The sequence below is a fragment of the Mytilus trossulus genome, chromosome 14, assembly GCF_036588685.1.
Source record: "Mytilus trossulus isolate FHL-02 chromosome 14, PNRI_Mtr1.1.1.hap1, whole genome shotgun sequence".
In the NCBI taxonomy this organism is placed as follows: Eukaryota; Metazoa; Mollusca; class Bivalvia; order Mytilida; family Mytilidae; genus Mytilus; species Mytilus trossulus.
The window spans coordinates 54,492,460-54,514,348 of record NC_086386.1 but is presented as its reverse complement, the minus strand read 5'-3'; the positions used below and the strand labels follow the sequence as shown (position 1 = coordinate 54,514,348).

Sequence of the window (21,889 nt, the reverse complement as noted above, 5' to 3'; positions counted from 1 at the left end):
TCATACTATTTATTTGTGTGTTTTTCTACTATCAGTGTTCTTGTGTGTGTGTGTTGTATTTCTGACGCATAGTGTTTAAATGATATTTTCTTTACATTGTCATGAAGCATGAAGGTTTGGAATGCCATTAAAACAGGTTCAACCCCCATTTTTTTCTTAAAATGTCCTGTAATATGGAAAATGGCAGTTGTTATTAAATAGGTAATTTCTATGTGTGTTGGCGTTTGTTTTTGTTGCACCTTCTTGTGATCCTTTGTTTGCCTCTTATAGTTGATGTGTTTCCCTTGACTGTGATTTGTAATCCTGATTTGCTTTTTTATCAATCGATTTATGAATTTTGAACCCCGGTATACTACTTTTGACTTTATGAAAGTATTTTAAAAAGATTTATTATCTATAAAATAAATGGACATGTGTTTAGAATGAATCATAATTCGATAAATTTTCAAGAATTGTAATGAATTTAATGTAATTGTTTTCAAATATGAATTTATTGTTGATGAATTTCAGTCTGATTCTAATAAGATAATTGAAGCGCCGCTGAATTTTCCATATATGCATAATGTAATAGTCATTGTATTAAGCATGCTCCGAAATTATTCGTACGACTTTGAAAATTGTGTATTTCGTTTAGTTTGTAGGATGTCAAGTTATTTTTCAAAACATGTCATAGATTCAGATTTCATGAATTTTCATCCAATCTGCCGAGGTTTGCCGAATCCGATTTTCCGTTCAATTACGCAAAAGTGTTTCTATAGATATAACAAACAATTCTTTTCGATCAAACTTAGTTAGATTAAAAGTAAAATAACAAAAAATACCGAACTCCTAGGAAAATCCGAATCGAAAAGTTCCATATCAAATCACAAAATCAAAAGCTCAATCACACAATAATTGGCATATTTCTGACTTAGTACATGTATTTTGTTACGTGGAAAAAGTTATTTACAACTTGATCTTTAGCTAGCTAAAAACCTCTCTCTTTTTTGACAGGCGCAGATATTTTATTACAATGTTTATTAAAATAAATTGCGACTAAAACAAACCGATTTTTTTAGGTAAAATGTCATAAATAAGGGTACAGATGTCACTATTGTGTTATACTCGTGTGTTAAAGAAGTTTAATGGACTATTAGTTTGATTTGGCTATTTCAATTTAAACTTAAACTAATATTTCTTATGTGCTTCCCTCATATTTTAAAATCTGTAATATTTTTCTTACATTTCCTAAGGGACTTTAATTATGATAATGTGCATGTCTTCAATAACAAAACATCGATAACAGAACACAGCTTGCCAAACCCTAAAGAACAAGACTATAAACAATTATAGGAATGCTGGCTAAATTGAGAACTATCATCTGAAAAAGATAATGAATATACAAAGTCTGACATTTGAATAGTGCTTAGCATGGGTGAGAATGAAACGACACATGTCATGTTATCTTTATCTTAATATTTCTTTTCGAATGCTTTGCAAAAAAGATCCTTTCTTTCTATGTAATAGATTTAGACACGGGTCGCCTTTTTGTCATGACGTCTTGAAAGGAAATTTAGAGGAAATAGTAATTATTTGACGTCATAATCGAATTTTGACCAATGGAAAACTGAGATCATGATTATGACTCCCACACAGTAATATTCATATGGATGTCATGCTAAGTTCAGTTTTCTTTTGGAGTTCCCTTCGTCACTTTAGTAAAGATCTAGAAGATTTCATCTGTCGTGATAATTTTAAAAAAAAAAGGTATTCGATATAACTTTATATGGTACATGTATTTGCAACCATGGCATTCAAATAACCTCATAACAATATATCAATATCACACAAAGTACAGTCTCATTAACGAACAGTCATCATATTAAAAAAAATCTATATAGCTATGATTGTTACTGTGAACATGAACTTAAGTGTCTTCAAGGCAACGTGCATAATTATGAATATCACGGAAAGTACATTCTCATTAAAGAAAAATACCCTACATTATTTCTGTAAAGTTCTAATAGACCAGCACAACGTATGCTCAGAATTGGTAAGAAAAAAAATCATGCATACACATTTCGATCAAATAACAGTCTCATAGTTATTGTAGACCCACATAACTGATGCATGCTCTGCATTGGTTTACATGAGACTTCCTGTGCCATTATATTTTAATCTGTATTCGATCGATGTATACATATATGAATTACTTTAACATGTATATACAACAATATTCATATAATGTATTAACATTTCAGACTCCATAGAAATAACCTATATCACAGAAGTAGTATATATTTTTAGTAGACCCTCATACTTCAACATTGGTAATAGAGGGACAAAAGATACCAGAGGTAGAGTCAAACTCGTAGATTGAAAATAAACTTAACAACGCCATGGCCAAAGAAGTTCCTGTATGAAGTCAGCCTCATAATATAAAGAAACACGTAAGAATGCCAATGCATGTTTCATGATACTTACAAAAAAGTATTCGATATTTCTAGATGTGGTATCTGCAATCATGAAATTAAGATGTCATGATTGTAAAAATGGCAGAATGTGATGCGAATGTCATTAAAGTGAGAGGTTTAGCGCTATAAAACCAGGTTTAATGCACCTTTTTCTACCTTTGAAAATGCATGTACCAAGTCAGGTAAGAATTTGAATAAATGTGTCATGATGAAAAAAGTATTCTATAAAACTTTTTATGGTATCTGTAATCATGACATTACGATGGTCACGTATATATACGCATATGAATATCCCGCAAACAACTCTTATTAAATAATAACACACATAACAACATTATAGTTCTAGTTAACCAGCTTAACCTATGCTTAACATTGATGAGAACGAGACTACAAGTGTCATGATATTAAAACAATATTCGATATAAGTACATATGGTATTTGCAATCATGACATTTAGAATATACCAGCTTAGAAATATGCATGTAGTAGTCATAAAAAATAGATTCCATCAGTACATGTCTAGTAAACAAACGTAACGCATGCTTAGAATGGGTAAAAACCAGACTAAATGTGTCGTGATATAAAGAAAAAACAGTATTCGATCATATACCTATGTATGGTAATTGCAGTTATGACATTTGAAAGAGTCTAACGTATAAATATGCACGAATATGTCATACAAAATTCTATTCCATCAAAGAACACCATACATTACTTCAGTGTAGGTCTGGTAGACCCACATTACCTTTGCTTAACTTGGATAGAACATGAGACTGCATGCGTAGTGTTATTAAAAAAAGTGTTCGATATAATCATATATGTATATGATATTTTCAATCATGACATTTTTAAGACACCAACGTAGAAATATGTATGTAGATGTCATACAAAATTCAGTTTCATCAAAGAATGCCCTACATAACTTCGGTAAAGTTCTGGGAGACCCATATGACCTTTGCCTTGACTGGATAGTAAATGAAATTCAAAGTGACGTGATATTAAGTATTCGATATAACTATTTAGAGTATTTGCATCAACACATTAAGATGACCACACAGTAACATCAATATAAATGACATAAAAAATCTGTTTTATTATAGAATAATCTACATTACTTCAGTTTAGTTCTAGTAGATCTGCATAACCGTTGCTTAACACATGAAAGAAAATGAGAAAGCAAGTGACGTGGTATTAAACACTACTCGATATAACTATATATGATATGTGCATCAAAACAATAAAATGACCACACAGTAATATTCTTTTAAATGTCATTAAAAAAAATCTGTTTTATTAAAGAATACCCTACATTAATTCAGTTTAGTTCTAGTAAACCTGAGTATTCGATATAACTATATATGGTGTTTGCAATCATGACATTTTTAAGATGCCAACGTACAAATATGCATGTTAATTCAGTTTCATCAAAGAATGCCCTACATCACTTCAGAACCCCACCTATCCTTTGCTTAACTTGGATAGCAAATGGGATAGCAAGTGACGTGATATTCAAAAACATTAAGTATATATAAATATATGTTTTTTGAATCACAGCATTAAGATGACCACACAGTAACATTCATATAAATGTCATATTTATTAATGAATACCCTACATTACTTCAGTTTAGTTCTAGTAGACCCCAATAACCTTTTCTTAACTTGAATAGCAAATGAGATAGCAATTCAAGCGACGTGGTATTAAAAAAATGTTGTCGATATAGCTACTATATTTGCATCAAAACAATAAAATGACCACACAGTAACATAAAAAATGTCATAAAAGTTAAGTTTCATTAAAGAATTGTAGTAGACCTGAGTATTCGATATAACTATATATTGTTTTTGCAATCATGACATTTATAAGATGCCAACGTAAAAATATGCATGTAAATTCAGTTTCATAAAACAATGTCCTACATTACTTCAGTAAATGTCTGGTTAACCCTAGTCACCTTTGCTTAACTTAGATAGAAAATGAAAAAGCAAGTGACGTGGTATTTTAAAAAATTTAGTCGATATAAATAAATGGTTTTTGATCAAAACATAAAGATAACCACACAGTAACATGCATATAAATGTCATACACAATTGCGTCTTATTCACACATGATTCATGAATACCCTACATGGCATAAGTATAGTTAAACTAGGCCCAAATACATTGTAACATATATGTGTTCAGCATGGATAGAAAAGAGACTGCAAAAATCATGATATAAAAGAGTATATGATATAATATTCATATTCTTTTGTTAAAATTTACTGTTTGCAACCGCATTAAGTGTTCTATATAATAAGGATGTTCTTATCCCGTGCATAGAAACAATGCCATATTTGGCAAAACCTTTACAACTTTTGATCTTCAGTGCTGTACATCTTTGTACCTTTTTCACTTTCGATCTTTTATATCTGGGCGTTATGTATTCGGGTTTAGTTTTCTGTAATAAGTTAATACTTCAGTTTCTTTATGTATATCTCTTTCATATTCATTTGATAAAATTTACTGTTTGCAATAGCATGAATTGTTCTATATAATAAGAATGTTCTTATCCCGGGCATAAAAACAATGCCGTATTTGGCGAAACCTTTTCAACTTTTGATCTTCAGTGCTGTACAACTTTGTACTTTTTTCACTTTCGATCTTCCATAGCTGGGCGTCACTGGTGAGTCTTGTGTGGAGAAGGCGCGTTTTTGGCGTATTGAATTTTAAACCTGATGCTTTTTGTTATCTATTAATCATGTTTTTCTTTGTCTAATATGTTCTCCTACTTATTTGTATTGTAGTCCTGTAATATTATGTTGTCATTTCAATGTTATATTTAACTTTGCCATTAAAGTGCGAGGTTTGGCATGCCACAAAACCAGGTTCAACCTACCACTTTTATTCCCCTTTAAAAGTGTCCTGTACCAAGTCAGGAAGATGGCCATTGTTATATTATTGTTCGTTTCTGTGTGTGTTGCATTTTAACGTTGACTCGTTTGTGTTTTCTCTTATTTTTGAGATATTGAGATAAGACGTGGCACGGTACTTGTCTATCCTAAATTCATGTATTTGGTTTTCATGTTATATTTGTTATTCTGGTGGTATTTTGTCTGATGCTTGGTCCGTTTCTGTGTGTGTTGCATTTCGGTGTTGTTTCGTTGTTCTCCTCTTATATTTAATGCGTTTCCCTCGGTTTTAGTTTGTTATCCCGATTTTGTTTTTTGTCCATGGATTTATGAGTTTTGAACAGCGGTATACTACTGTTGCCTTTATATATAACTATATATGGAAATTACATTAAAAACATTAAAATATCGCGTCAGCAACATGCATTAAAAAAATGAATGTCAAGCAAACTTCAGTCTCATTAATTTTAACCCGACTTCACAGAGCCTTTAATTCAGTGGTTGTTGTTTGTTTATGAGTTATATTTGTTTTTCGTTCTTTTTTGTACATATATAAGGCCGTAAGTTTCCCGTTTGAATTGTTTTACGGCCTTTATAGCTGATTATGCGGTATATGCTTTGTCCATTATTGAAGGCTATACGGTGACCTATAGTTGTTAATGTCTGTGTCATTTTGGTCCTTTGCGAAAGGTTTTCCCATTGGCAATCATACCACATAAAAAAAATTATATTCACAGTATATTTCTGGTAGACCCACAGTCTTTATTCTCAGCATGGAAAGCAATGAGACTGGAAGTGAAGTGACATTAAAAAAAAGGATTCGACAAACTATGTATGGTATTTGTAATGATGGATTTGATATGACAACCTGCAAAACGTTTGCTTATCATTGATACATTGTAGCAAATGAGATTGCATGTGACGTGATATTGGAAACTAGTATACGATATGACTATGTATGGTATTTGCATTAATACTTAAAAATGTCTATTCAGCAACATGTATTTAGAAAATTAGAGTCAAGAAAAGTTCAGTCTCATTGATAACAACTCAACATTACAACACATTTCTTATAGACCCACAGGCGTATGATCAGCATGGATAGCAATGAGACTGCAATCATGACATTGAGATGACCGCACTGTAACATGCATGTGTATATCATTCAAAGTTCAGTTTTATCAAAGAATGCCCTTCATTACTGCAGTATAGTTCTAGCAGTCCCGCATTTCTTATACTTAGCAAGGATAGAATGAGTCTGCAAGTCTCATGATATAAAAAAAATATGATATAAATGTATATAGCATTTGCAATCATGACTTAAAACTGCCTACTCAAGTGAACACATAGACAATTGTTAGTTGTCCTCTTAAATTAGGTATTAAGTGGTAAACATTCAGATCTTAATGGACGGATTCGAGCGACACAATATCCCCGAACCCCGCCCCCGTAGTACACATCAATAATTGTTTGCCTCGATCAACACGGCGAAATTGTTACATGTAGATTGCGTACCAACCCACCACAAACCCAATGCATACCTGAACTTGTTATAACCTTTGTCGATGTTTAGCAGCAAGAAGGACAAGGGAATCGTCTCTTTTATATTCTGCAGAGGATATGCCTAAAAGAACTATACGCTATATTATGTTCATACTTTGAACGACAAAATTATCTTATATCTACCTGAGTGACTTTTACATGCTAAACATGTTCAACTGATATATGTCAAACGCGCAATTCTACGTCAGAGCTGATGTAAACGTAACTATGTACCTGTCAAGGTAGGGATTCGGTCCAAGTTCTTAAAATGTTTCAATCCATAACGTGTGGATTTAACATAGATAAATAAAAACCGTATGATAAAACAGCAATGAATGAGATTGTTAAATTTGATATACGTGTTTATAGATATAGGAAGATGTGGTGTGAGTGCCAATGAGAAAACTCTCCTGTATGTATTTGTTTGTTTTTATCCAAGATTATAACACAATGTTGACTGCTGTACCCTTATTTTTGACATTTTGACCTATAATGTCTGTTTGTTTTGTTCACGCATCGTTTCCAATATAATGGAACTTGACATAGCCAGAAATGAGTAGTGGTTTTGCTAATTAATATTCATAATATGTAAATGAGAATTGTACCACGTGATAGTAGTTTGAACTGGACTGGCTTGATAGGCTTGATATCATTAAAATCTTTAAAACACGGATATTATAAGTTGCCCGTCACAGAGTCCTTATTTACAATCACTTTGATATTTCCGTAAAGTTGTCAAGCGGTCAAAATCAAAACAATGAATGTGAATTTAGTGATTTTTTCGTGCTTTCGTGAGTTTATTCTTCTTGAAATAGTGACATTTTAATTTTACGTGGGAACCTAGAGTTCAACGACTACACATACAAGGTTTGGACTTGCTTATTCTTTGGAAATTCAAGTTTCAAAATCCACCCCGGCAACATGTTTTTGTAATGACCTTGTAAGCCAATTTTCAACACGAAGTTGGCAAATTTGACGTTTCAGCCATTTTAGCCTGTATTTTACACTGCAATGTTAAAGGCCTCTCGCTTCGATATTTAAAATAGCTCAGGAACCTGTATTTTTGCAACAACAGTCATAATGTTTCGTTTAAATGGTGTATATTGTTGTGTATATTCATTTTCTGCTCCGGCAACCTGTCTATCACTTAAATTAAAATTAAAAAAGGCATTTTTTTCAAAATTCCCTATCATTTTTAGTAATTTCCGTGACCCGTATCCGATTTCTTTAGTATAATATTCAAATAAGCAAAGTGGCGTTGATTTCTGGATATGATGCGACTGTCATTCAAGTGAGAGGTTTAAATGGCTATAAAACCCGGTTCAATCAACCATTTTCTACATAGAAGAACACTGTACCAAGTCAGGAATATGACAATTGTTATCCATTCGTTGGATGTGTTTAAGCGTTAAATTTTGCATTTTGATTAGAGACTTTCCGGTTTGAAATTTCCTCGGAGGATACTATTTTTTGTAATTTTACTTTTTTCTGATATATGTATACGTGGTCGCTGAGCACCATTACTGTCAAGTCGATGCCTTTCTTTATATTTTTAATTGGTGGTTTGATGTCGCGTTGACGTAATCACCCCGTAATTATAGATTATCGTTGATTATCTCAACAAGAATGATTTTCTCGCTTGAGCTGGAACAGCGAAAGTGAGAAAAGCAATCGAGTTGAGATGACCAATGATAATCTGTTTATCGCTATTTTACCTATGACGACGTTGTCAATTTCAATGTCAATTTCGTTAACAACGCACGTGGCGTCCTTAGTTTCTAGCGATAATTTTTCCATCTCAAGCGAGTAGCATGATATGAAAATTATCACAAAAAAAGATCAAAGGAAAAATGCACAAAATAGCGATAATATCATTTTATCGACTAGCAGTTGTGTTATTAAACATATTGACAAATTTCAAAAATGTTATCTTTACAATACCCAATAAACTTCCAACAAACAATACATATTTGAATATATATCGGAAATTCGATCGAATTTAGTCGTCAGACGGTGGACAGAATCAACAAGTTCTTTGTCTCCGTCAATATTTCATTAGTGTTGATATGAGAAAAAAAATATTCTATAGTTTGTTTTATATCTTGTTAATCTATATATTTAAATATATACTTTAATATACATAATAACACAACGTTGTGTTATGGTGCACTTTTGACACAGCAAGGTTTAGCGGATGGTGAGTGGTGTAATTTTCTGTACTTATATTTGTAAAACAAAACAAAAGTGGTCTTTGATTATACCAAAGATGTCGTTTGTACAATATTGGACATGGTTTTTTTTAAAAAGGGGGAGGCGGGCTCGGAATGTTGATAAATTTATAAAAATGTATATTCTCATATCAAACCAATTGGAGATAATTTAGTTTCATTTTCGTTTTGATTTCGTCTTATTTCTTGATAAGTTCATTGAATGACTTTTGAAGTGTAAATATAATGAATTTTATTCTACATTATGATATTTTGGTTTTCATTGTTTTTTTTTCAATTTACTTAACAGAAGATTTACAGTTCGTTTTTTGTTTCCTCGAGAAAAAAATCAGTGTTACTCTTTTCTGTACGCCTCCTTCTTACTTTATTTTTTTTTGTTCTTTTCAGGAGGGACATACATCATTTGTTTTTAAGGAAGATAAGTTAAGAAATTAAAGCAATAGTTTTTAAACTGTATCTTCTATGTTGTTATAAAAACAAAACAAAATAATTGCAGTTTTATATCTTACAATGTTTCACGGAAAAACACACAAATGGTCGTTGTCGGTGTCTAGAGTCACAAAAAAGAATCGTATTTTAACAGTTTCAATTTCAGTGCTAAGTTGTTTTTTGGTTTTTTTCCCCCTAATTTTAAAATAAATTGGAAAAAAGTCAAAATATATTAAATGATTTGTTTTTGGTAATTCCTACCATTTCAAAAACAGTGTCATTTATTTCCGGTTTGTTTTTTCTTCTCCCTACTTTCCGACCTTACTTAAGCTTCGGTAAAACATTATCCGACGTCATCGTGGTTTAAACTAAGTTCCTCAATTGTGAAATAAACCTACATAATTAACCTGCCTCCTTAGACCTAATCTCTAAACACACTTAGAGATTATTGATCCACTATGAACCAATTGTACATTAATTAAACGTCACATTTCATTTTAATAAATATCAAATATTTATTAAATGCTAATGGAGAGCACTTCTTTAAACTTTAATATGTATAATGCAAATTAGAATTAAATTGAAACTTTTAAATCTATCCAAACATTTTAAGTTGGCAGAATACTTGACCAATTTACATGTTAATATCGAAGTTGAAAAACTCGGGAAATAAAAAAATTATAAACATAATGATCCATAATGCATAGAGAGGATCAAGATGGTAGATTAAATGTGTATTGTTTGTCTCGTTTTCATATTCACTAATCGGATAAATTTTGATGGATTATATGTTAATTCATACATTTAATCCGAGATTAAGTAGGACAATTTATTATTGTAATAAATATGACAAGACTGCATTGGGCATATGCGTATAATGTTTTGATAATACAACAGTACGCTTTGTAAATATTGGAGTCTGTTGAATTCAATGATGTTTAAGGTTTGTGGAAACATTTTTTTATGTTTAGGGTATTTCAGTCAAATCCCCAAGCTACTAACCTAACTATGATATATAAGTGACCAATTTTACTAGGGCTTTATATTGTGGTTAATTTATTGAATGCTTAATGTTTACAGAATGTCCAGTGGCAAATATTTCATGTATGGTCAGCTATAAATTTAATAAAGTATGTTCGAATAGTGAGCTGACCGAAATAAATCAAATTAAAAACAAAATATGAATTAAAGTGTATAAGGCTTATATTGTGCCATTGACTTTATGCATATTTATCAATAAAAAAATGATGCTGAATGTATCTCCTCTATACCGGCATCAAATAAATATGACTTTAAGACATAAAATAAATATGCATATAACGACATATTAAATAAAAATGGCTATATTGACATACAGTTAATATGGTTATTAACGACTTGAAATAAATCTGGTCATACGACATAAAATGAATAGTGCTACACACCATTAAAAAAATGGCTATAAAACATAAAATATACATGGCTATATCATGTATTTAACATATAGTGCAAAAGGTTACATGATAAGGACATTAATATTTGGTTATATAAGGATACTAAGTGTATGCATTAACGGTGTCTATACTTAACCGAATAAATGCACATTTTTGGCTTAATGTCTCTTAAGTGATGCACGGGGACAAAATATTGAAAAACATATAAGAGCTGATAAACCAAAAGAAGTCGGAAAGGAATCAGTGAGATATATTACTTAATTTAAAATTATTTCAAAAACAGCAAATTCTTGACTGTCCCTTTGGTATCTTTCGTCCCTCTTTTATAACACAATATCCGTAGTGGCATAACGTTTTGGAATTTTGGGTCCAATCATCTTCAACTTGTATTTGTTTGTCTTAAAAACTTTTTTTTATTTGAGTGCCTCTGATGCGTCTTGTGTAGACGACACGCGCCTCTGGTGTATTAAATTATAAGCCTGGTACCTTTGGTATATATTGGTATGTCAGAAATGAATTACTGGCTACTGGGTGATGTTATCCTAAGGGACTAGCAGTCTACCAGCAAAGGCATCTACCCAATATAACGACTCTAGAGTTTTCGCTTAGATTTTGTTAATTAAAGTTTAACGTTGCAGAAGTTAAGTCATATGTTAAAAATCAAAACAAGAAGAAATATAAAATCCTGTAGGGATGCCATATAAATCTTTTGTGTTGAAAATCTACAGTATGGCGCTGAACATGAATTTTTAAAGTATAGACCAGATAAGGTAAAGAAAACTCCCTAGAGCACTGACTTGACTTTACCATACCACGCAAGACTTCAACACCTCTAGTGTTAAACAATTAACTTTCAGAGCTAAAGTTTCAATATAACATTCGATATCGACCGTTTATTTGTGTGGGACCAATATGTACTATGACGCCGTACTATGGTAAAGTTTGTCTATAATATCATTACATTTAATGACCTTAATAAATATATGATAATTGTTAAATTGCAATGCATGTGTGCATGTGGTGATGAAAATTTGATATGACGGCGTTGTGGGTAGATTAGGACTTAGCTGAACCGATTGGACATGATAAAGATAGGTTATAGTTTCACCCTTTGCTAACTATTGTCTGGGCGGATGAAATTAAATTACGAATCAGCGGACAACACTCGTCAGACTTACTACTTCTGTTGTCACAACGACTAAATTTACGTATGGACAAATAAAAATAAGAACCAATTGATAAACGATTCTACGTCAATGATAAGCAATACTTAGAAAACATTATCATCTAAGGGGCACGTCCAAATGATGCAAAGATCTGCACCGGGTAACGATTTGTTTTACTCTATTACTTCTTTTTTTTTGTAATGTGTTTATTGGCAAAGAACTTCATATGTAGTATAATTATAGTAAATAAGTTCATAGTACATCAGCAAAATCGAGACAAGTACATAAAGTTGATATTTTGAATCCTTCTATAAACGTATATTAATATTATTAATAATTTAGAAAAAGGTTTACTCGATTACTTCTGCTGGCATGACATTACATCTTTGTAGGAGGTCGAAACTTATTGTTCTTTACACATTTGTTTGAGATTTTTTAAAATGTTTAAATAAGATATCGATGCCTCTATACACCATACAAAATTAACTAAAAGAAATTAGATATTCGATCACTTTGTTAATGCAAGGGATGGGTTTTAAAAATGACATATAGATCTTATTTAAAGCTTACCATTAAAAATGCAACATTTAAAGCTTTAATTGCAAGCAATTATAAATTCTTTTGTTGTCATAAAACATGTTTAAATATTTAATATAAAACATAATACTTCAACGTGTTAAAGTGAAAGTATATCGATTGTATATCAAATAGATTAATACGTTATACAATGGGAATTAAAAAAATAACAAATTCTCCGCCACGCAAATATGACAAACAAGCATAGACGGTTTTCATCATAGCATTTGTTCAACGTATGTATTACATTTATTAGTATCTTATTTGGAGGGGACAGAATATTTATACAAGAAGAACTTCAAAAAATGTTTTTGGAATATTACAGATATTTTTTCAATTGCTTGATGTGTTTGAGCTTCTGATTTCATTTTTTGATACGTACATTACGATTTGAATATTCCCTGGATTCGATATTTTTTGTTATTTTACTTTTTACGTGTAATCTTAATCTTATAACTGCCGAACATTATTTTGTATGAGATTCTGTTCTTCATTATTATCGAGTTCACTCGAGAAGGAAGGAATCTTAACATATTCACTTTCTTACCAGCTGATTAAGCGGCCGAGTTGAAACTTTTTTTCCGTTTTACGAAGACTGTTTAGGCTTCATTTTCAGTATATATGAAACCTTCGTAAAAGGAACGACATTAATAGTAATTATAGTTTCTATTAAAAATCCTTGGTCACCGTCACGCAAAAGGTGGTAAATGATGCCAAAGGGAGTATTGTGTTGAAGTAAACAAGTCAATGTAATGGCCATGAGAAGAAGAAAACTATCAGTGCAATAAAATATAAAAAAAACTTAAGTGTAACCTGTAATGTTCATCGAATGGAAGTAATTTCAATTGTCATAAAGAATAAAGACATTATATTACTTGTAGATATTACACCCTGATACGCAGATGATATTCGTCTTTTTTTTTGGTAACAAATCCTGCTTATGATATTGTTCAGCTTCAGTCGGAGGCAACTATTACATTTGCCATGTATTCATATCTATTCGATAGCAGTTAACAACTATATGTCACCGTGCGGCCTTCAAAAATCCATGCCGCATAGTAAAATTTTAAAGACCTCGAAATGACAAATGTAAAACCATTCAAAGAAGGAAACTGATTGATATATGTACGAGACAATAAAGCAAAAGTTATATGATATACTTTATTGTTTATGGTTGACACGTTTCCTTGTTTCCAAAATTTAAAGGATATTTACTTTAAAAACTTGGTCTGACATATGTATAGAAATTAGGTATTGGTTCCCCCTAGATGCACGTAGGAGAAATGTCTGACCATCCATTCACACCTCATATGATATACTGTGCTAGCACGTGGGCAAAACAAAATGCATCACTACCTGTTCTAGGTTAAAGTATCAAGGTCGGATACTAACTATTAGACACCAGATAAAAACACGTAGTCATCTTGTTAGCACTGTACAAAAATGAAGCAAATGACGTACACAAGTTTAAACCAAAAACAAATGAATAGCAAATATTTAACCTAGTTATTTGTTTAAACACCCACTTACATCTAGTTGGTTCATGGTTTTGAAATATATATTTTGTCTTCGACTTGATGTGAACTTTGTGAGAAAAAAAAATAAAGTTCAGAGATTATTTTCTCTAATTCTTCGTCAATTTATCCCTTTCTGAAAAAATAATAAAATAAAAATAAATAATAAAAATTAAAAAAAAATTAATCAACGTGTGGTTCGTTTGATCAAAGTACTTCTTTGGTTAAAATCCGATTATGACGTCGAATTTTCTTGCTTTCCTCTGAATTTCCTATTGTGACGGCATGAAAAAAGGCGACCATGCCTGACGACGTCACATAGAAAGAACACATCTTTTTGCAGATCGATCGCAAAGAAGGAATATGTTTTCCTGCATAATGTTAGAAAATCTTTAGAGTAACAGATTCCACCACCAAATCTCGTGTAATACGATATTTATCCACTCTCGGCTCGGACTTTAAATTTGAAAATTTAACTGTCTCGAGTGGACAAATATCGTATTACACTCGATGCAGTGGTAGAATCTATATTTAACGAATATCACAGTGGGGAATCAAATGGGATGGCGTTTATATTTTTAACGGTTCTTTTTAAAATTGACTGTCTGAATAGATTCATCATAACATGTTTAATTTGTATCGGAAAATAAGTAATATCACAAAAATACTGAATTCCGAGGAAAAACCAAAACAGAAAGTTCCTAATCAAATGACAGAATCAAAAGCTCAGGCGCGTAGTTCTCTATATGCGAACACGCAGTTGCGTGAACATCGATTCGGCATGCCAAAAAAAAATTGGCAAAATAAAAATTTACCAATTGAATGTCAAAGGAAACATCTATGTTGTTACATTATAGTTCGTTTCTCTGTGTGTTACGTTTCGGTGTTGTGTCTCTATTGTGTCGTAGTTCTCTTATATTTGATACGTATCCCTCAGTTTTAGTTTGTAAACCGGATTTGTTTTTTCTCTATCGATTTATGAATTTTGAACAGTGGTATACTACTGTTGCCTTTATATGTCACTTTTTTAATTGATGAAATATCATTAAATAACGGCATTTTGTTTCAAAAAGTAAAATCACAAAAATACTGAACTCAGAGGAAAATCAATACGGAAAGTCCATAATCACATGGCAAAATCAAATAACGAAACGCATCAAAAACGAATAGACAAGAACTGTCATATTCCTGACTTGGTACAGGCATTTTCAAATGTAGAAAATGGTGGATTAAACCTGGTTCTATAGCGCTAACCCTCTCTCTTTAATAACAGTCTCATCAAATTCCGTTATATATACATGATGCGTTAAATAAACAGTCACAATTAATAAAATAGTCAAAATATGGGTACATCAGTCATCATCGATAACAATTTTAAAAGGGACAAATTTACAGAACACAAAAACATCTATCTACGAACACATGGATTGACTTGAGTGTCTGACGTCATAAAATTTGTAAACGTCACATAAATTTGTCGTTCAATGTGCATACACACAGTTTTAAAATTTACATAGGCAATGTAAGCATACAGAGTTAAAAAAATCAAAAGTATGTAAGAACAAATTACAGAAATAGACCGAGATTTAAACTAGTCCAAAAGTTATAGGTAGAATTTATGAGAATCCAAAAATAGTTAATTCCCCTACGCGATTGAATGATTTTGACGTTTGTGGTTCAACGTATATAGTAATTCATAATAGAAATAAAAGTTTTAATGCAGATTATGACAGAATCGGACAGTAACTTTTATCTTTTACAAGATTTGAATTTTGTAGTACTCAGTCAAAATAATAGTATTGGAAAATATCATTAGGTTTTGCGTTCATAAACCATATCATAAGGGAACTGGAGAGTGGAGTCGCGTCTAGTTTTTCTTCTTTGCGCTGTATCTGCTTTATCGCGTTGTAGGAAATATGACAAATGAACAAATCTCAACATTGTCTGAGACATAAAAAACTGACCTGACGAATTCAATTAGGAGGTCACTCCATGCCGAACACGTACGTACGCGAGTTCTGCCATTGAGGTTTATCTGTGTTCTACGTATGCTGAAAACAAATTTACGAACAACAATGAACAACGACAGTTCTACTAGCATTCCTGCTTATTCATCGGGATTTCAGTGTGAATATTGACAAAGTAATAGAGAAGTTTGTTTCTGCCTAGACCTGAAGAGCAGATTTGGGACAATTTTGAGTAAATTATGTATCAAAAATATGTGTTGTGTATGTATTACTCAATTCTGAAGATTTATTAATAGTTTTACATTCATAAATTTTTTATAAGTCCTATCTACATATAGCTCCCCTTTAAACGTCCTATGACCGAAAACCGAAAAAAAATCGGTATAAAAGGGCCCCAAAGTTTTTTCGCTTCGTTCCGCTCGCCTGTATTGTTTGCAAATCGTTTCATTATAGCTACGCCCCTGAAAGCTCAAACTCATCAAACGAATGAATAAAAATTGTCATATTCTTGATGTAGCACATGTTTTATTTTTGGTTACTGTTAAAATTACAAGTCTAACAACGATGGAAATTTTTTGCTGAGGACATCATTCAAAATTTACATTTAGAGGTTAGGAATTGCGCTGAATTATAAATACACCATCGTACGCATTTAAATCACCTATTGAACTTTGTTCATTTTCGAAACGAGATTCGATTGTTCGTAATTGGTTCACCAGTGTTCTACTGAACTACTGGAGACCTAAACATATTGAATTAGAATGATTGTTTTAAATAAATGCAATAATACTGTGGTAAATTAGAATGGTTGTTTAAATAAATGCAATAATACAGTATGCCTAGCTACACCGATGACCGAGAACAATAGAAAATTCACTTTTCTAATGAAAATCAATAATTAAAAATGCCGGGCACAATACTGATCAACATTTATTTCTAAACAACAATTGTACATTATAAATAAAGTATTTATTAAACAGTGTTAGTATAAATATACGCAGACAGACGCGATGATTTATATTAATTATTCACAGAGATAATTGCATTATCATAAGCTAATGTGAAACTGAAAGTTATCAGCAATTATCTCTGTATATCTAAAGCTAGCAATTAACAATCGACAAATATTCGGTTATAGGACAATATAAATAATTGCTCTCTCTATACGTTTTGTTTAACTTTCCAGGAGGCGGAGTTTTAATACTTTCCTTCGATGTTATTTTGGAATTTGATGCGACTTCCATCCTGTTTAGCTAGCTATAAAACCATATTTTATCCACCTTTTTGTTTTCTTAAAATGTCCTGTACCAAGTCAGGAGCCAGTTGTTATCTACTAGTTCGTGTCTATGTATGTTTCATTGTCGTTTGGGTTTTTTTGGTTGAACTCTATTGTTCTGTTGTTTTTCTCGTATAGTTGATGTGTTTCTCTCGGTTTTAGTTTGTAACCCAGATTTGTTCTCTCTCTATCGATTGGTGAATTTTGAGCAGTGGTATACTACTGTTGTCTTTATTTATTGCAATTTCTGTTTGTATCAGAGGTTATTTCTCATTTCAGACACGATTTGATATGAAGAAAAAGAAGATAAAGCCACCTATAGATGAGAAATTGTTCTTCAGCCTCCGTGGCACGTCAATTCAGAAGAAACCCTCCGTGCAGGCTCAAGTGGAAACTTTCAATCTCTTTGGAAACTTAAAAAAAGCTCCCACAGAAATACACAACTCATTACCATCTTCAGAACGTGAGTAATGTTTGGCAGTATCTGCTTACCCTTCCGGCGCATCTAAGATCCCCCGGTTGTTCAACTTTAATATAGTTTGATAAGATATATTTTGCAGACTGTTTTTGTAGTTCGTCATTTTTGTTCATGGCGTTATCTATTTATCCACGATTTATAAGTTTGCATATTCATTTGATTTACGTTTCTCTCTTCACGGATGTCTCAGTTTCTAATCTAACTGATCTCATCTGGTGAAAATCTTAAGATAACCATGTCATTCATTTTCATTCAAATATGAACTCTAATAATAAAAAAATATATATCAGTTTGAGTTATTCCTGAGTAAACAGTTGCAAAATAAAAAGGCAGTATATCTTATGTTGTTGAATGCTTTTTTCCCTTAAAAAATACCAAATGGTTTTCAGCAAATATCAATGCAAGCATACCGTCTCTGAACACTATATGTTTCGTATAACTGTAACAGCAATGAGCAACTAAAAATAAATCAAAACGTTTAATTAAACATGAGGAATATTTTTGACTTTCTTCAATTTATTAACTATATGCACAAACGAATATAGCAATATGCATAGATACACACAGCGTACCATTTCATATTGTTTGCTTTTCAATGTTGTCAATACAATGCTCAATAGACTTAGTCATGACATTCACGCCATTCGTTGTAGTTCATGTTTCTTCTTCTTTTTCAGTGATAGAGAGAGAAATGAAATATATTTCTTTTGACGAGGAACGAAGAAATAGACCACATGAAGTTGGCTACAAAGACTTTTACCAATACCTCACTCCAACTGTGACCCCTGTGAGGAAGAATAGAGAAATTACATCTAGCTAACACAGCCTAGATAGATAGTGCTTTTATTTTCATTTTCATATGCATATATTTGTGCTATTGAAAACTTCACACCATCGGATTTATTGGGGGCCGAGCCAAGATTTTCTGGTGGAAATGGAGCCGCGTATGTCATTAAATTCATTTGATATCTATATTTAAACTTTTTTGTACGGAACAGATAGAGATGGATATAAAGAAAGTGTCGAACTTTCTCTTACATCCTAGTCACTTGAATTATGTTCTTTACCAATGTTTTGAAGTACTGTGGATTCATTATTATTCGTGGGATACGAATTTTCGTGGATTCTTGGGAACAATTGAACCATGAAATTAAATGTTCAACGAATGACAAATTTTCTTATGGTTTATATGACAGCTTCGTCAAAACTACGTAATCAAATATCCACAAACATGCAAGTTTTCCTCAATCCATGAATATTGGTACCCAAGAAAATAAATGAATCTACAGTAAACAGTATTATATTTCCTCTCATTAAATAATGACGGTGTTGGGTTATCAGTTGTTACCAGTGTGCAATTCTATTTTGACGTTTGATCAAGTAATTGAAGGTCAAATGTGTCTTTTTGACGAGAATAAGTATTTGCATGTATTCCTTCAATGCTTTTCTTTTTGTTAAAAGTTTTTATGGGTGATACAAGTTGTTCGAACTTTCATGAGCAAATTAAATGTACTATACACATGAAGTCACTTTGTGTACATCGGTGCTTGAAGTATATGTAAAATAAAAATCTAGAATGAACGTTATAAAAGATGTCTGGTTTACAAAATGATAATATATTCCGTGCTGTTATTTAATACTGATAAGGTATTTGTACTATATTGTTATATGATCTTATATTGAATAAATCTTAAATTGGTTTTCTACATATGCTTATATTACTATGTTTTAAGGTGGTATGGGAGTCTAAAATAAAAATGATAGAATTTGTTCATACTTTGTCAAAATGTAGTATCTATTGATACATGATCAAAAATATTATAAAAATGATAGGTCACCGTGCATTTTCTCAAGCTACAGGTTGTGACAAAATGACAAATTTTGTATGGATTATACAGGAAAAAACACCATTTTGTGAATAAAAACTAAACAAAATGATAGAATTGTAAAATAAATTAGGAAAAGATTGCTTTCAGACAATGCTTTGAGAAAATCAAAAGAAAAGATAGGGTCACCGTACGTTTTTTCCATCTAAAAGACAAAATAGGAAAATTTCAAGTAGAGTCCTTCAGAAAATGCACTGTTATAGAGTTACCTCCCCTTAAAATGCCAATTTGAAAAATATTCAAAAACAACCAAAATTAATCTACACTTGTAAAAATATTAATATTTCTAAGTTATATTCTTTTAAAGGGGTTCTTTTAGATGAAAATTCACATTAAATTCTGCATTCCTGCATCAAATTTGGCTAACTTGATAGAAAATATTGACCTTAGATTCTCTGTTTTTTACAATCCAAGATGGCGAAAGACACCCATACCACCTTAAATACTACACAATAATATTCACCAACGTTATTATCGATTTATGTTTCTCAAACGTTTGTACTGAGACAATCTTTCTTTTAATAAAACCACATTTATAAACCTCAAAAAGAATATGGAATAATTACTTTAGTAGCACCTGCGATCACACAGATGACCGTGGGGTTGCGTAAATCTGCACATAAAAATAAACTTAGATGTGCTAATGATTTTTTTTTAATAAAAATTGTATGTCTCGGTTCAGAATTTGGAATCGTTGACGTCATTTCGAAAAGGTTCTATTGACTGTTCTCGCGAAAGTATTTGCAAACAGAGTTCATGCACCATCTGCCTCAAGTCACTGTCTATATCTAGATGAATATATCATCTATTTGTACGAATATCAGGCATTCAAATTACCGGTTTTACCCAAAATCGGAATAATTTTGAGCAAACAGCTTACATAAAAGAAGTGGTACACATGCACTTGTAATATATCACATGACCATGACACGTGATCATAAAATTATCTTTAGCAAAAGACCAAAGGTTTGGACAGCAAAAATGAACCAAAATAAAAACTTTTAAAGGATAAAATTTCCTGGGTCTGAACAGAGAGGCAAAAGGTAAACTGTGTACGTCATTTGGGAGTTTCAAACTTAAAAATAAATGCATTAAAACATTTATAAACTAGAAATCTAAAAATTCTGAATATATTTAATTCACTTCTATGTTTAAAAAAAGTCATCTACTATGCAGATACTTTCCTCATGGAATGAATGTCAGCTAACTGCATATAAACTCATCATAGAAACCAGGACTTAATTTTGTATATACACCAGACGCGCGTGTCGTCTACAAAAGACTCATCAGTGACGCTCGAATCCAAAAAAAAATAAAAGGTAAAAAAAGAAACGAAGTTAAAGAGCATTGAGGATCGAAATTCCTAAAAGTTTTGCCAAATATAGCTAAGGTTATCTATGCCTGAAGTAGAAAAGCCTTAGTATTTCAAAAATTCAAAATGTTGTGAACAGTAAATTTATAAATATAACCATATCAATGGTGATTCAAGTGCTGACAACTTGGCAAACCCATTTCACAAAACGTAGAATCAACATTTTACGACTTTTAAAATAAAACACTTGCAAGATGCCTATCCATTTCTAAACCAATTATTCGCAGTAATAGAATCAATGCGGACATTTTTTTTTCATTTAAGGAGGACATAACTTGAAAAACAAAATTTGGACAGAGCACATGACTAACATGTGCATGTCTCTAAACGAACATATCACAAAATATGCTTATTCAGAAGATGCAGTCAAGAAATATGAAAAGGAGTTTTTACAGTAATTGTCGTTAACTACACTACTGTGGATTCATTTCTTTTCGTTGGTATCAATTTTTGTGGATTGCTGAAAACTTGTATACATGACGTACAAAAGTTTAAACCGAAAACAAATGATTAGCAAATGTTTAGCATTGGCATTTGTTTAAACACCCACTTACATCTAGTTGGTTCATGGTTTTGAAATATATATTTTGTCCTTGACTTCATTTGAACTTTTGTGAGAAAAAAAATGAAAATAAAGTTTAGAGATTAATTTGAAGAATATCACAGTGAGGAATCAAAT

At 31.6% G+C, this 21,889-nt stretch overlaps 1 protein-coding gene across 3 annotated transcripts; it reads left to right on the top strand.

Moving 5' to 3' along the window:
* Positions 1-8,970: 8,970 nt before the first annotated feature.
* On the top strand, positions 8,971-19,658 carry LOC134696582 (uncharacterized). Of its 3 annotated transcripts, none has more exons than XM_063558440.1 (3): positions 8,971-9,082; positions 17,754-17,937; positions 18,630-19,658. In XM_063558440.1, the coding sequence occupies exons 1-3, from the start codon at positions 9,080-9,082 to the stop codon at positions 18,770-18,772; spliced, it is 330 nt and encodes a 109-aa protein (XP_063414510.1). In that variant the 5' UTR covers positions 8,971-9,079; the 3' UTR covers positions 18,773-19,658. The 3 variants fall into 3 exon arrangements, with proteins under 3 accessions (XP_063414510.1, XP_063414509.1, XP_063414511.1); XM_063558439.1 differs by lacking the exon at positions 8,971-9,082 and adding an exon at positions 10,271-10,485; XM_063558441.1 differs by lacking the exon at positions 8,971-9,082 and adding an exon at positions 12,830-12,953.
* The last annotated feature ends 2,231 nt before the right edge of the window (positions 19,659-21,889 follow it).

Coding starts and splice junctions, on each gene's coding strand:
- LOC134696582 (XM_063558439.1), top strand. Junction 17,938..18,629: donor CTCATTACCATCTTCAGAAC/GTGAGTAATGTT, acceptor CTTCTTTTTCAG/TGATAGAGAGAGAAATGAAA.